Source organism: Symphalangus syndactylus, chromosome 12, assembly GCF_028878055.3.
Source record: "Symphalangus syndactylus isolate Jambi chromosome 12, NHGRI_mSymSyn1-v2.1_pri, whole genome shotgun sequence".
NCBI lineage: Eukaryota > Metazoa > Chordata > Mammalia > Primates > Hylobatidae > Symphalangus > Symphalangus syndactylus.
In genome coordinates, this window is record NC_072441.2 from 145,271,652 (window position 1) to 145,287,169 (window position 15,518).

At 54.8% G+C, this 15,518-nt stretch overlaps 3 protein-coding genes across 7 annotated transcripts in view; all 3 read right to left on the reverse strand.

Annotated features, from left to right (window-relative positions):
* LOC129469208 (uncharacterized) overlaps window positions 1-7,512 on the reverse strand; it is a 27,787-nt gene extending 20,275 nt beyond the window's left edge. Inside the window, 8 exon segments of the mRNA XM_055255590.2 lie at window positions 268-403; window positions 2,973-3,012; window positions 3,130-3,276; window positions 3,559-3,690; window positions 3,921-3,997; window positions 4,432-4,483; window positions 6,391-6,589; window positions 7,387-7,512. Coding sequence (XP_055111565.2) covers window positions 268-403; window positions 2,973-3,012; window positions 3,130-3,276; window positions 3,559-3,690; window positions 3,921-3,997; window positions 4,432-4,483; window positions 6,391-6,589; window positions 7,387-7,510 — 907 coding nt within the window. The 5' untranslated portion in view covers window positions 7,511-7,512.
* On the reverse strand, window positions 7,063-10,150 carry IQCC (IQ motif containing C). The gene is given in 6 exon segments (XM_063627962.1): window positions 7,063-8,511; window positions 8,631-8,749; window positions 8,991-9,243; window positions 9,455-9,598; window positions 9,789-9,913; window positions 9,916-10,150. Coding segments are annotated over 6 exon segments (1,635 nt in total). The 5' UTR covers window positions 10,070-10,150; the 3' UTR covers window positions 7,063-7,671.
* Window positions 10,151-10,376: 226 nt separating this feature from the next.
* CCDC28B (coiled-coil domain containing 28B) lies at window positions 10,377-15,189 on the reverse strand. 5 transcript variants are annotated; one of them, XM_055255597.2, is made up of 6 exons: window positions 15,033-15,189; window positions 13,646-13,832; window positions 11,707-11,873; window positions 11,381-11,574; window positions 11,095-11,162; window positions 10,377-10,655 (listed from the first exon to the last, which is right to left on the reverse strand). In XM_055255597.2, exons 2-6 carry the CDS (start codon window positions 13,807-13,809, stop codon window positions 10,652-10,654), a joined length of 597 nt encoding a protein of 198 aa, XP_055111572.1. In that variant the 5' UTR covers window positions 13,810-13,832; window positions 15,033-15,189; the 3' UTR covers window positions 10,377-10,651. The 5 variants fall into 5 exon arrangements, with proteins under 5 accessions (XP_055111572.1, XP_063484064.1, XP_063484062.1 ...); XM_063627994.1 differs by having other exon boundaries at window positions 10,377-10,856; XM_063627992.1 differs by having other exon boundaries at window positions 10,377-10,856; window positions 10,996-11,162.
* Between the last annotated feature and the right edge of the window lie 329 nt (window positions 15,190-15,518).

Genomic DNA, 15,518 nt, shown 5'->3' on the forward strand with positions numbered 1-15,518 from the left:
AGGCCCTGTGAAGAAGAGACAGGATATACAGACGGGGGCAGCTGGAGACAGTTATGATGAGGTCAGGACCAGCTTTTTTTTTTTTTTTTACTGGCAGTCTCCTGAGCCAGAGTAGGTTCAGACTCCTTTATCTTTTTTTTTTTTTTTTCAGTGCCAGCTTTGTGTCTGAGCATTCTGCTCCCATGGACATCCCCAACAACAGCGGGGACCAACCCATGTCACTGTCAAAAGGCAGCTGAGAAGGGCCTGAGCCCCAGGGACCCTCACCTGATGGGAATGAGAGTGTGGGGAGCTTGCTTCTTGGCTGAATGGTCTGCTGGGGTCTGGCATAGAAAGCAGATGGCTTAATTCGGTCTGGTTCCTTTGGAGAGGGCTGGGTTACCTGGGCCCTGTGGCCTTGGGCCTAGAGAAGGGACACTGGGCTTGGACCCTGGTTGCTGGCCATTCTTACCTGTCCTACTCCCCAGTTCAGGCTTCAGAGAGCCCCTGACGCCTGCAGGAACATGGCAGAGGAGATGCCGTCTGTCTTCACAAACTACGTCCTCCCTCCTTGCTGCCTCTTCCCACCAGCTTGACTTATCCAGGGACAGAGCAGTAGGTGCCTGGCACTCCTCGATGCCCAGTGAAAGCAGACTGTGCTCCCCCACCCCCACACCCCATGCTCACTGGCTCATTTCTTGGGAGAGCTTAGACCTGGATAATCTAAGTTCCCTTGGACCCTGCTGTGCCAAATATGCCAATTCTCTCTCCCAGCGTCCAACCTAGCAAGAAGGCCTTAAGTCCTGCAAATCAGATGAGAATTCTGGTTTGGCCCCTGCCACTCAATAACTCTGTCACCCTGAACAAATCACTTCACTTTTTTTTTTTTTTTTGAGACGGAGTCTCGCTCTATCGCCCAGGCTGGAGTGCAATGGCGCAATCTCGGCTCACTGCAAGCTCCGCCTCCCGGGTTCACGCCATTCTCCTGCCTCAGCCTCTCCGAGTAGCTGGGACTACAGGCGCCCGCCACCACGCCCAGCTAATTTTTTGTATTTTTAGTAGAGACGGGGTTTCACCGTGGTCTCGATCTCCTGACCTCGTGATCCGCCCGCCTCGGCCTCCCAAAGTGCTGGGATTACAAGCGTGAGCCACCGCGCCCGGCTTTTTTTTTTTTTTTTTTTTTTGAGACTTGAGTCTCACTCTGTCACCCAGGCTGGAGTGCAGTGGTATGATCTCGGCTCACCACAACCTCTGCCTCCCAGGTTCAAGTAATTCTCCTGCCTCAGCCTCCCAAGTAGCTGGGATTACAGGCAACCACCACCATGCCCAGCTAATTTTTTTGTACTTTTAGTAGAGATGGGGTTTTATCATGTTGGCCAGGCTCGTCTTGAACTCCTGACCTCAGGTGATCCACTCTCCTCGGCCTCCCAAAGTGCTGGGATTATAGGCGTGAGCCATCGTGCCCAAGGCCCACTTCACTCTTTTCAGCTTCAGTTTCCACCTCTGGAAAATGGGGATAATCTTTCTTTCACAAGATTATTAAGAGTGGCCAGGGGAGGTGGCTCACGACTGTAATCCCAGCACTTTGGGAGACCGAGGTGGACAGATCACCTGAGGGAGTTCAAGACCAGCCTGACCAACATGGAGAAACCCTGTCTCTACTAAAAATTAAAAAAATTAGCTGAGTGTGGCTGAGCATGGTGGCTCACGCCTTGTAATCCCAGCACTTTGGGAGGCTGAGGTGGACTGATCATGAGGTCAGGAAATCGAGACCATCCTGGCTAACACGATGAAACCCCGTCTCTACGAAAAATACAAAAAAAAATTAGCCAGGCATGGTGGTGGGTGCCTGTAGTCCCAGCTGCTTGGGAGGCTGAGGCAGGAGAATGGCGTGAACCAGGGAGGCGGAGCTGGCAGTCAGCCAAGATCGCGCCACTGCACTCCAGCCTGGGCAACAGAGCAAGACTCCGTCTCAAAAACAAAAAAAAAAAGCCGGGTGTGGTGGCGCATACCTGTAATCCCAGCTACCCAAGAGGCTGAGGCAGGAGAATCGCTTGAACCCAGAAGGTGGAGGTTGCAGTGAGCTGAGATTGTGCTATTGCACTCCAGCCTGAGCAACAGCAAAACTCCATCTCCAAAAATAAAAATAAAAATTATTATGAAGATGCAGGCCGGGCACAGCACTTTGGGAGGCCAAGGTGGGAGGATTGCTTGAGCCCAGGAGTTCAAGACCAGCCTTCGCAATATCGTGAGACTCATCTCTATATTTAAAAGAAAAAAGGAGGCCGGGCGCGGTGGCTCATGCCCGTAATCTCAGCACTTTGGGAGGCTGAGGCAGGCGGATCACGAGGTCAGGAGTTCAAGACCAGCCTGGCCAACATGGTGAAACCCCATCTCTACTAAAAATACACAAAATTAGGCCGGGCGCGGTGGCTCACCCTTGTAATCCCAGCACTTTGGGAGGCCAAGGCGGGCGGATCACGAGGCCAGGAGATCGAGACCACGGTGAAACCCCGTCTCCACTAAAAATACAAAAAATTAGCTGGGCGTGGTGGCGGGCGCCTGTAGTCCCAGCTACTCGGAGAGGCTGAGGCAGGAGAATGGCGTGAACCCGGGAGGCGGAGCTTGCAGTGAGCCGAGATTGCGCCACTGCACTCCAGCCTGGGCAACAGAGCGAGACTCCGTCTCAAAAAAAAAAAAAAAAATACACAAAATTAGCTGGACATGGTGGAGCGTGTCCATAATCCCAGCTACTTGGGAGGCTAAAGCAGGAGAATTGCTTGAACCGGGACCTGGGAGGCGGAGGTTGCAGTGAGCCAAGATCCTGCCACTGCACTCCAGCCTGGACTACAGAGCAAGACTCTTGACTCAAAAAAAAAGAAAAAAGGAAAAAGAGAGGATGCAGTGAAATAAGGTCAGAGTCTGTGCCAGAAGAGTTGTCAGCCAGTCACTCCCCTTCCTGCCCACCCCTTATTGTCCCCTGCGTCACCTACCTGCTGCCTGTGGGGCCTAGACCTCGAGCCTGGAGGAAGCCTACAATGACAAAAGGAAAGGCTTGTAGTGGGCAGAGGGCATAGAGTCAAAGCACACAGACCCACCGGGTGGCTTCCTCTGCCTGGCCTGTTACCGCTCCACCTCCCACATACATACCAGCAGCCCCTGGGCAGGGAGGGGCTGGGCACCAGCAGCTCCAGATAGGGAAGGTCCTTGAACTCATCCTCTCCAACAGCCACATAGTAATGGCCTGTTACCAGCTCCTGCCCTGCTGACAGTGGGAGCCCCTCTAGGGTGCAGAGTCTGGGAGAAAGAGGTGAGCAGGATAAGGGCTGGTAGACTCGATGCTTCTTCACATTCAGCAGACTGAAGGGGTGGGTGCAGCTATTCCAAGGTGCCCTCTGGCCTCTGGGCACCCAGGCTCTACCCTGCCTCTGAGGGCAGAGGGCCCTCTCCCAGTGGCATGGGGGAAGTCCCATGTGGGGGAACGTGCTTTCCTTTTGCCTCTTCATCCTCAGCCACAGCTGAAGCCAGTGGGGAGGCTCTCTTTGGGGACTTTTGGGCCTTCCCAGTCCCCACACTCACTTGCACACAGCCCCACTCTGCAACTTGACCTTCTCCGTCAGGAGCTTCAATGCAGTTTCCCAGTCCTGGCTGGCAGCCTGGGACAGCTTCAGACTAAATGGGGGACTTACCAGGTCCCCATTCCTGAACACACTGAGACAAAAAGCCTGGTAAGGGGAAGTGTCCCCGGGAGTCCCTACATGTGAGGGGAAGGGTGGCACAGGGCCAGCAATAACCATAACACTGGTCTCTTCACCCATCAAGCATGCTGGACTTCTACATTCCCAACAGTAACCAGAGGCTCCTGGAGTAAACCCAACACCATTTTCTTGGTCTTACTAAAACAAACCTCAACACCCCTGCTCCCCCACACTGGCACTCACTGGATATAGCTGGGAGCACCTGCAGGCAGCCGCCGTCCAACGGCCCTATCACACAAGTGGCGAGTCACAGGAGGAACCTGAAACCGAAGTCAGGCCTCCAAATCAGGAGAGTTGGGGCCTTTTGTTAGGGGTGGGTCCATGCAAGGTGTGGAGTGAGGGGGCCGGAACCAGACTGGGGCAGGAAGGGGGCGAGGAGAAGACAGGTCACACCTTTCACCAAAAGGTGCTTCGATGTTCCCTAAGTCACATTCTAACCACCCCCTCCCCCAATCTGTGTTTCACAGCTTCCTCTTTCCTTTGGGGACCCCAGTGTGGAGACAAAGGCTGCGACAGAAGCAAGAAATAGTGTCTTGAAATCCCACACCCCAAGAAAAATAGTAGCTGGCTCCAAAGTACCCCCCATGGAACTGGCAGATCCTGCTGCTTCCCTGGCTTCCCAGACCAAATTGGGGGCAGTTCCAGGAGGAGTGGGAAGACAGAGGGGGTGGGGCACAGGTTCCCCAGGACTCACTTGTAGTCTGCAGCTCTTCCCACCTGGATCCTTCCCTCCATGGGGTAAATAGCTGAAAGGACAGATAGGTCACAGGTCATCTTGTGGAGACTGAGGCCTCAATAGCCTGGCAGATGTCAGTGTTGGGTTGGGGCGCAGCTCACCAGATATCCCTCCCCATGGAACAGTGGCAATCATCTCAGTGCAGAAACAAGATATTGGCAGTTGAATCTGCCCTAGGACCCCTTGAGTGCTCAAGTGCTGTCTGGGTAAGTGCTGGGTAAGTCTGGAAATCCAGACTGGGGTTTCAATGCTATGAGATTAAAGGTCAAGAGGGCTGGGCATGGCAGCTCACGCCTGTAATCCCAGCTTTTTGGGAGGCTGAGGCAGGAGGATCACTTGAACCCAGGAGTTTGAGACCAGCCTGGGCAACCTCATTGCTACCAAAAAACAAAAACAAAAATTAGGCATGGTGGCATGCACGTGTGGCCCCAGCTAGTTGGGAGGCTGAGGCAGGAGGATTGTGTGAGCTCAGGAGTTCGAGGCTGCAGTGAGCCATGATCGCGCCAGTGCACTGCACTCCAGCCTGGGTGACAGAGCAAGACCCTGTCTCAAAAAAAAAGTCAAGAGAAACTAGAAACTAGTGCATTATGCATCCTGCTGTATCCCAAGAATATTCTCATTCATGAGATAGGTCGTTTTCATTTTGTATGAGACTCCAAGATATTAAGTGACTTGCCCAAAGTCACACAAGGAATGAAGCCTAGATTCTAAGTCTACCTAGCTTCCCTCCTCTGGCCTTTTTCTTTTCTTTTCTTTTCTTTTTTTTTTTTTGAGACAAGAGTCTCACTCTGTCCCCCAGGCTGAAGTGCAGTTGTGCGATCTCAGCTCACTGCAACCTCCGCCTCATGGGTTCAAGCGATTCTTCTGCCTCAGCCTCCTGAGTAGCTGCGATTACAGACATATGCTACCAGGCCTGGCTGATTTTTTTTTTTTTTTTTTTTTTTGAGATGGAGTTTCACTCTTACTGCCCAGGCTGGAGTGCAGTGGCACGATCTCGACTCACTGCAACCTCCGCCTCCCGGGTTCAAGCAATTCTCCTGCCTCAGCCTCCTGAGCAGCTGAGATTACAGACATGCGCCACCATGCCTGGCTAATTTTGTAGTTTTAGTAGAGACAGGGTTTCTCCATGTTGGTCAGGCTGGTCTCGAGCCCCTGACCTCAGGTGATCTGCCCACCTTGGCCTCCCAAAGTGCCGGGATTACAAGCGTGAGCCATCGCGCCCGGCCAATTTTTGTATTTTTAGTAGAGATAGAGTTTCGCCATGTTGGCCAGGCTGGTCTCGAACACCTGACCTCAGGTGATCCACCCGCCTCGGCCTCCCAAAGTGTTAGGATTACAGGCGTGAGCCTCCGTGCCCAACCACTTCCCCCGTCTTGATCCTTACATTATAGTAAGCAACCTCAGCTGAGAGATAAGAGTAGGACCTGGAAGCCAGACATGAGTCAGAGACTCAGGTACTCAAATTCTTCTCCCACCCTGGGAGACAGTCTCCTCCTGCAACAGGGGATGGCCCTAGCCTGACGGGAGAGTCTGGGATGCCTATGCACAGTGGGGAGGAATGGATGGGTGGATTTAGAGTGTTGAGTGATAGGGGGTCCAAGCAAGAAGAGCTTTTGGAAAAAGGGGGCTCACCCTGCGGGAGAACGGCCTTCCCACAGGCTGATCTTGGCTGTGATGGACATAAACATTAGTAACACACAGAATTCTATTTGAATTTCAGTTCAGCTATTTGTTGTGTACTCTTAGGCAGGTTTTCTGTCTGTTTTCCCTTTCTAATGGAGGCAACCCCCCCCACCACCACCACATAGAGTTCAGTAAGTACCAGTAACATGCTGGTACATACATGGTAGGTACTGAATACACGCTCTTGCCGTTACCTCCCTTGCTAGGCTGTTTGACCAGCCCCAGCCCACTCACTGGAGCTTGTGGAATCGTTCAAATCCAGCAGCCACATACTGCCCTCTGTTCTTCAAGTCTGCCAGGTTGGTGACAGGGTGGCCATGACAAGGTGTGTAGAGGGCACGCACAGCCAGTGGGGCCTGCACAGCTGATGTCACCTCGCAGAGGAAGGCCTCCATGGTGGGGAAGCGGCGTTGAGTCACCACCAGCTGGGAGCCTGGGAAGAATGGGTCCCCATTCCGGTACACCACTACCCTCTTGGCTGCTGGACTGCCACCCGCCATTGTGTATCCTCAGTCAGAGACACAGACCTGTTGCCAGGCAACCAAGGAAGGGCTGGGAACATTGCCAATCAGAGGTGGAGTCCTGCCCTCTCACTCAGGAAGGCAGAGGGAGACTGTGGCAGGAGCATTTATCTGCATTCAGGGTTATATCCAATCTGCTCTGGGGAGATCACACTTAAACATAGGGGTTACCCTACTCTCCAGAGCCTCCTTGCCACTCTGAAGCACAAGGCTGAGCCCAATTGGGGATCAGCTTTGGGAGCTGTTCCCTAAGGAGGATGGCTAGATCTGTTCCTGGGCCATGGCTCCCAGCTGGCTCCGGGGTCAATGCCCCATGCCAGTAGGAAGTGAACGGCAGGGCCCAGAGTCTGTCCTGGCCAGAAGCAGAAGATGAAAGCAGCCAGGCTCAGAATCTAAGAAAAACCTTTATTCCCAACAGGCCTCTCATTCCACTTCCCCCAGGTAACTCCTTAGCCACAAATTTGTTTTGTTTTTTGAGACCGTCTCACTCTGTAGCCCAGGCTGGAGTGCAGTGGCATCATCTTGGCTCACTGCAACCACCATCTCCTGGGTTCAAGCGATTCTCCTGCCTCAGCCTCCCGAGTAGCTGGGACTACAGGCATGCACCACCACGCCCGGCTAATTTTTATATTTTTAGTTGAGATGGGGTTTCATTTCACCATGTTGGTCAGGCTGGTCTCAAACTTCTGACCTCAGGTGATCCACTCACCTTGGCCTCCCAAAATGCTGGGATTACAGGTGTAAGCCACTGCATCTGGCCCCTTATCCACAAATTTGGATTGAGCCACAGGCAGAGGATTGAAAGCGTGTCCTTCCTCCTTCCCTATACTCATGCCAGCTCTCTGCTCCAGCTTCTCTTGGCCTCACTAGCCACCAATGGCCAGGGGCAGGAGCAGAAGCCAGAGCTGGTCAGGGAGGTAGGATGAGGTCTTGTCTCACTGCCCTTTCATAGCATTCCCCTTTGGAACTTGATCCTCTCCTGGCTTCCTGGGGTCTAGCCAGGTGGTCCTGTTTTCCACGGCCTGCCCCTCCACTGTTCCTCTCCTGTACAGCCTGCCGCTGTAGAAGACAAGATCTCAGGTGACTTTGAGCTCCATGGTATAGTCCTCTGGCTTTTCTGTCCTTCATGACTAGGCTCATTGGAGGTTCCATCTCTGGAGCTTCTATCAGTGGGGGCCTGGCCTTTGGGTGGTTTAGTCCTCCAGAGATGGAGGACACTGTGCTCTGGCCCCGCCAAGGTACCATCCCAGAGGATGTGGTCCTCTGAGAGGCCCAACTCTTGTGTCCTGGCTGTTCGGCAGTCAGGCTCTTTGTGGTCTAGTTTTCTGGGAGATATCTTAATATTTGAGTCCTCATTGAGTGCAGACAGCTGTGTCCTGGACTTCCTGGGACAATGGTCCCTAGGTTTTAAGCCTCTGGGGGTCTGGTCTTCCAGGATTTTCATCTGCAGCAGGCAGGTCCCTCCAAAGGTCTGTCTTCCATCGACTGGCCCTTTGGTGAGCCTGTCCCCCAAGGCCTGGCTGTTTGATGGTATAGACAATGGTGGTCCAGACTTGCTGTAGCATGGTTCTCTGCACTTAGCCCCAGCAATGTTTTTTTGTGTAGTGGCCAAACTTCCTGGGGATCTGTGGGGTGATTTGACCCTGTGACAGGAGTCATCCTCCTGTTCTACCTCTCCAGTGGTCCCGTCTCTGTAGGACTGGTCCTCCAGTGGTGCGCTTGGTTGTGACTGGTCCCTCTCACAGGCCTGTTCCCCATGTTCAAGGCACACGTGGGGTTCCTCTCTGATCGGGCCTACCTCTGGGGATCTCAGTGTTTGTTTGAGAAGTAGGTACTGTTGGGGGAGAGAACATACATTGTACCAAGCAGGCCTGCTTGGGCATGGCAGGAGGTCTCTCCCTAACCCCCACCCTTGACCCTAAATGTTCAGAAAGAGTTCCAGATTAGTGTTACCTCCTTACGGCTATTGATGGCCTGTTGCAGCCACAGCAATTCCATGGCCAAGTGGCTGCGGTGGTACTGAAGCTCTTGAAGCTGATGTTGGCTGTGGGGCAGTCTTTGATCTGTGGCTTCTGTGAAGGAGGGAAGAAAGGAAGGAGAAAACCTTGAGGGACCAGACCCTGGGAAATGGCCTAGCCTTAGACTTCGGAAACTCCCTCCCCACCACTGCCCAACCATGTGGTGGCACTATCCCAGCAGAGGGAAGACGGGAAAGGGATGCAGCTTATCTAGCGCAAGCCTTTCACTCTTCAGATGTGGGGGCAGAGGCACAGTGAGGGTCAGGGGCTTGCCCTGATCTTGGCAGAGAGGTACCTGGATTCTCCATCCTTGTCGTGTCTCTGGTCTCCTCTTGGCTGGGTTTCCTGTTCTGCTCCATCTGAAGCCAGGAGCTGTGATCTCTGCAGAGGTTTCCTTGATTTGCTGAGCTCTCTCCTGACTTCTTCAGCACCATCTCCTCCCAGGTGGCCTCTCCCTCAGACTCTTCACATGGGAAGTGGTTCCACAGCCCCTGCTCTGGATTTGCTACCCTGTCTCCTGCTTTCCAGGTCTGGTGGGATTTTGCCTTCTGAGAAACAAGAGAGATGTGAGAGCCCCAGGGCTAAACCCTTCCAAGTATCTGGGCACCATGATCTAGCAGACAAGTTGGTGAGGGTTAAGGAGTGGGGTGTGAGGAGGTGAGTCTGCTGCCTCTTCCAGTGAGAAAAGCTTGTCACCGGGAAGGGTGGGTTCCACCCTGCTCAGGTCCCTCCTTCCCTTCTCTTCTAGGTGTGTTCTACCTCTGGGAGGAATCGCGGCCTGGGAATGCGGCCCTCGGTCCACTGAAGCGTGCCCAGGTCGCCCTCGACCTCTCGTACAATCGCCTCATACTCAGCTCGCAGGCTCTGGAACTGGCGTCGGACCAAGAAGCCCCGGACGCAGGCCTGGTATGGAGAACGAGAGGAAAGAAGTCCCGTATCACGGTAAGAGAGGGGACCTCTCGGAGGACTGTCCTGGAGAGGTCGTCCCGGCGAACGCAAGAGGGGACCCGACGGCGGGGAAAGGATAGGTGAGCCGTGCGCTAGGGCTCCGGGGGGCTCGAGGGACGATGCCGGACTGGATGCCCCTCCTCGCCTTAAGGCTCTTCCCGTTTTCCCGATCCCGCGCGAGCGTGTGGTGGGAGTGGGGGCGCGCAGGGCAGGGAGTCCGTGGGTCCCAGCTTTCCTGAACGCGGTTGGGGACAGCCGGTGTCTCCAGGTTTGGCGCGCGGTTAGGGGACTGAACGTGGTAGCATCTCGCTGGGAGGTCCAGGTACGAGACCCCATGATTTCCCTAAGGGAAAAATCCCGTGAACCCCGCGCCCGCCCCCGCACCTGCAATGCAGACACCTTCCGAACCAGCACCTCCGGCTCCATGGGCGCCAACGGCCAGGCCGGCCCGCGCGCCTGCGAAGTACGTCATTGGTCGGCGACGCTCCTGAGCGTGCGCGGGCGTGAGCGCTGCCCCCGCCGTTCCCACGGCAACCTCCTACCGTCCAGCGCAGAGGCGTCCTCGCGACAGGCGTACCTGCGGCTCCCCGGCCCCCGACTCCCTTCCCACAGCCGCAAGGGGCCCTCCAGTCCCGCAGGCGGGACCTCCATAACCGAAGGCTCGCGGCGCTGCTCTGTCTCCGCGGAGGCCGGGAGGAAAGGCGCCAGGAGAGGAAGGAGGACACAGAGCCGCTTGCTTGCTTTCTGGTTTAATTCCATTCAACGCCCCCCTCCCCCATAGCACCTGGGGGGCCGCGGAACACCCGCCCGAGTCCGTAAAAAGTCACAGTTTGAAGAGAATGAGAGGGGCAGTGTGGGCCTGCGTGGGACACCTACGCAGCGGACTGCTCCTCAGGCTCGGCGTTCTCGGCCAGGTGCAGCTTCTGGCTGTGCCCGTCAAGGATCGTGGCGCTTTGGACCAGTCCTTCCTCTCGCCCTGGTCTCCCATCCTGCACGGGTTTAGTTCCCTCACCTGTGCAAAGGGCCGGGGACGAGGGTCTCGGGCCGTCTGTGGACTGAGGTTGAGTCCCCGCCTGCCCTCTCTCGCCCCCTCTCTCTCCATCCAGATCGTGCAGGTCAGACACACTGGGGTGTGTGCGCGCGCGCTCGCACTGTTTCTGACTGAGGACCAGGTGACGTGGTAGTGTAAATTAGTAAAAATAATTGTTCAATGCTGAAAGGATAGGAGGACATCGGACAAGCTTTGTCATGATTGATGTCAGCTAGAGTACTCACAAAGATTTTGATCAGTAGTAAAACATCCCCTACAACCACTTTTCTTCTAATTTGGGGGAAATTCTAAATTCCCGTACCTGGGTTTGGGCAGTCTGTGGCTAAATCTGACAGGACTGCAAGAGGTGGGGAAGTTGGCTGTGTGTGAATACTGGAGAGCTGGGGAGGAGGAAACTAACCTCTCAGGAACACACACACATAGACGGGTTCCTTGGAAAGGATACATCGAATTACTCAGGTCTTCCAGCTGTCAACAAAGAGAAAAAGGGAGGCTTCTGTTGGGAGGGGAACCAGGCCAAATCCCCAGTGCTCTGGGGGCTATCTGCTGGGGAGGTTGAGGGGCCCAGGGCTCTTGGATCCATGCACTCCCACCTTTTCACCCAGGGCCCAGGAATGGCTTTGGGAGTATGTACCTCCTCCACCCCTGGTGCCCCCAGGAACCAAAGCACCCAGACATGAACCCACGTTGCTAAGCAGCTGGTCGAGGTTACGGTCAGCCATCGTCTTCTTCTGCTCCTCTGGCAGCCCCTCAGTGACCCCATCCTCTTCCTCTTCATCGTCCTCCTCCTCCCCACACACGTCCAGGCTGAAGTGCAGCCGGGCTAGCTTCTCCTGCATCTCCCGAACATGCTCCAGCTGCTCAAAGGAGCATTCCTTCCCTGGAATGAAGCCCCTGTCTGAATCCTGGGAAAGAGTCCTGGAACCCTGGAACCTTAGTCCTAGCCATGCCCCATGGACCGGGACCTCCAGCCCCATCCACACACCCACAGAAACCAGCCCCCAGGACTCACCAAAGGCCTGCAGCCGGCCGGAGTGGAAATCGTTGAGCAGGTTCAGGAGTCCCCCCTCCATCTCATAGACATCAGTCACCTCGGTCAGGAAGGAGTGCTGCAGGGGCGTGCCTGCAGAGCCGCTTCCACCTCCAGCCAGGACTGGGCGGCACTTCTCCTTGCCTACTCTGGGTGGGGTGGACATGACCATGATCACAGGGTAGGGGGCAGTCAGGCATCTCCTGATCTTTTGTGCCATCTGCCTATGCACCAATTTATCTGTCTATCTGCACTAACTCATCTGCCCATCTACTCACTAGCATAAATGGGTAAGTTTATGGTTCCCCTTGGGCACTGGGAAGGGGTGAGGAGGCGTGAAGAGGTCAAAAAGAAGTCTTTTCTGCTAATAACACAGCCAGAGCAATGCCTGAAAGGGGGTCCCTGGGTTCCTGTCTGAGTGCCTCACTCATTTGTTTTATGACCCTGAATGAGTCACTTATCCTCCCTAGTCTTCAGTGTATATAGAGACAGCTACTCCCTTATTGCCACCAGGGCTATCTTACCTCCTCCCAAAATATCTTTCTGCCCCTCTTCTTTCTTTTTTGTTTTTTGAGACAGAGTCTCGCTCTGTTGCCCAGGCTGGAGTGCAGTGGCATGATCTCGGCTCACTGCAAACTCACCTCCTGGGTTCAAGTGATTCTCTTGCCTCAGCCTCCCAAGTTACTGGGATTATAGGCGCCTGCCACTACGCCCTGCTAATTTTTTTTTAATTTTTAGTAGAGATGGGTTTTCACTGTGTTGGCCAGGCTGGTCTTGAACTCCTGACCTCAGGTCATCTGCCTGCCTTGGCCTCCCAAAGTGCTAGGATTACAGGCGTGAGCCACCGCCCCTAGCCCTCTTCTTTTTTTTTAATTAAAAAAATTTTTTTTTTGTTTGAGACAGAGTCTCACTGTCACACAGGCTGGAGTGCAGTGGCACAATCTCGGTTCACTGCAACCTCTGCCTTCTGGGTTCAAGCGATTCTCGTGCCTCAGCCTCCCAAGTTGCTGGGATTATAGGCGCCCACCACCAGGCCCGGCTAATTTTTGTATTTTTAATAGAGATGAAGTTTCACCATGTTGACCAAGCTGGTCTCAAACTCCTGACCTCAGGTGATCTGCCTGCCTCAGCCTCCCCAAGTGCTGGGATTATAGGCGTGAGCCACCATGCCCAGCCAACCCTCTTGTATTTAAAAACCTTTAAACAAAAACAAAAATACATAGAAAACAAAGCCAAACCAATAAACCAAAACTGTCTTAAAATTTCCACTGCTCTCAGGATAAAATTGAACGCCCCTGCCAGGCTAGCCCTGCTGCCTTCCCAGTTGCCTTTCCTGCCGCTCTCCCCACAGCCTTGAGCTTCATGCCCCTTAGGCAAGTGGTGTGCAAAACCACAGGGAAACACAGTGGTCTTATTTGGAACAACTGGAGAAAGAATACATTGTATTTAGTGGAGAACAAACATGGACACATTATAAGGCAGCATGCAAACTCCCAATCATAAAAAAAATTCAACAGAGAATTCAAATTGTGCCCCCAGGTATTCCCTCACCATTTCCTGTCCCCTGATACTCCAGGGCCCCCAAACCACCTGTGGTTCCTGAAACCTTTCAGGTAATAGCTTTCTTCCATATTTATACCAGGTAAGCCTCTCAGCGTGGAACATTCACTTTCTGGCAGAGTTGCTCACTCCCTCTGAGGCGCATCCTCATGCTATGTGATCCCAGTGACCCACCTGGCCTTTTTGCCACACAGTTGAGGGTAGGGACTGGGTCTGAGTGAGCTATGAGTTCTCAGGGGCCTGCTCCAGAAAGGCATCAATTATTGCTTAGAAACTAAAGGCGGAGGCCCCCCTTGCCTTCCTCTCTACAGTGCAACCCAGAGGTGGGGTCCATCCTCCTTTCCTTCCCTTCTGTACCCACCTCTTGAACTTGGCCCGCTGCTTGGGGGATGGCAGATGAGGAAGTCCTAGGGCCAAGGAGCCGCTGTGGCTGGTAGGCACAGGGACCCTCCGTAGTGTGCCTGGGGCCTGGGCTGGCTGGGCCAGGCAGGGCTTGGGACTCCGTTTCTTCTTTTTATCATCCATTGGGCGCTGGCTGGGCCTCAGGCCTAGGAGGGAAGCAACCCCACAAAGATAGCCAGGGGCAAAGTTAGCCCTTCACCCAGAAATCCCTGAGAGCTGCACCAAGGAAGGGCCCTGGCACCTTCCACCTCGTCCCCTCATCTGTACAGTAGGGGCAGAGCCAGATGCCAGTGTTTGCTGCTGGGATCGTGGATGTACACTTGAAGGACCTTCTAAGGCCCACCCTAATTCCCCTTCTGCCTGAAAACCTAGGCCCCTCCTGAAAGGGTGGGACCAGACATAATTATCTCGGCGCTACTGGGGCTTCCTGTCCCCGTGGCTGGGGGGCGGGGCTGGCAGAGGAAATGTGGTGGGAGACAGGACGGAGGTGAGCTGCAGAAGCCCAGCCGAAGATTAGGGGTGTCTTAACTAAGCCCTATTCTGTTTATCAGTGGCCTAAGCAGATGCTAACAAATCCTGTCAGCATGGGAGGGGGACAAGGTGCAGGCGGGGGCGCCTGGGAAGGCCCCAGGGTGTGGGTAATTGTAGGAGAAGCCGCGGCACACAGGGCAGGGTTCATTGTGGGTTTCCCCCACATAGACACCGGCATCCCTCCACTTCCACCGACCCCCAACTGAAAACATTAGGGACTCCCTATAGGTCCCCCCGGGTGTGCTTCCAGCTGCTTCATTTTTCACAGTTGGAAAGTCCCTGCTGGGCTTCAGCTGCAGCCAGGGTGGGCTGGGTGGTCGGCCGCCGGCTGCCTGGGCCTCCGACAAAGGCTGCGCCTGTGGCTGGGCTGCTCCTCGGTCCCCGGTCCAGCCGCGCCCCCCAAGCCTCTGGTCGGCTGGGGTTCCCTCCTCTGGGGGTCTCATTCCAGGCTGCTGCTACCGAGCCTAACTTCGAATTCTGGGACTGGGGGTTTGGGGGGGTGGGTGGCGCTTAAGCATTTACACTGGCACATAGCTGGCTGGCACCGACGGGGTCTACGGGTGTGGGGAGGGGAGATAGCGCATCCTCTGCCTCTCCGTGCAGCAGCTTGACCCAATTAGGGACTTGATGGAAGAACTGGAGCCGAAGCCTGTGCTCCGCAGGAGCTGCTGGGGCGACCGGGGATCTATTTCCCACGCCCGGGCTCCAAAGCCATGTGCCAAACTCATCGCTCAGCTCCGGAGCCGCGCTCAAAGACAGAGCGTCAGACCCGCGTCATTCCGCCCCCGCCCTCACTCCCTCAGGGGGCTACTGACCTGGAGGTTTGGGGTCTCGAGTGATGCTTCGGTGCAAGTTCCCTCCGCCCTCCGCCCTCTCCTCCCGGGAACACCACCGGGTGAAAGCTAAGCTGGAGGGAGTTCATTTGCATTTAAAGAGAAAGTGACCTTCTCCTTAGCTCGCAGGGGTGAGAAGGGAGGAGCATCCCCGCGTATGCTAAGCCGTTCCTCTCACTCGACCTCACCTCCCCGCCTGAACCTAGGGGACCCTGTTGGTTGTGTGATGTCTATTTTAAAAAGATTTTCCCTTTCCTGGCAGTTTCAGAGAGAAGCTACAGTTCCTTACAAAATGGTGGTGGCTTTATCAGAAAGGGGGTGGGGCGGGGGAGAGGAGAGACAGAAAGTGAGTGAGAGAATGGAAGCACAGAAGCAGCACAAGCAGCAACAGCAGCAGCATCAGGAAGACACTTCGAGCAAAGACGGCCATCAATGGAGTGAGTCCAATGCCCTATTGAGCACTTTACA

What these genes read in the sequence shown, in the direction of transcription:
- CCDC28B (XM_063627992.1), bottom strand. Translation starts at nt 13,809, where the DNA reads ATGGATGATAAAAAGAAGAAACGGAGTCCCAAGCCCTGCCTGGCCCAG. An exon ending in CAGCGGGCCAAGTTCAAGAG is followed by an intron (nt 11,874 to 13,645) that starts GTGGGTACAGAA and finishes CACCCCACCCAG; the next exon opens with AGTAGGCAAGGAGAAGTGCC. An exon ending in CACAGACTGCCCAAACCCAG is followed by an intron (nt 10,857 to 10,995) that starts GTACGGGAATTT and finishes CTATCCTTTCAG; the next exon opens with CATTGAACAATTATTTTTAC.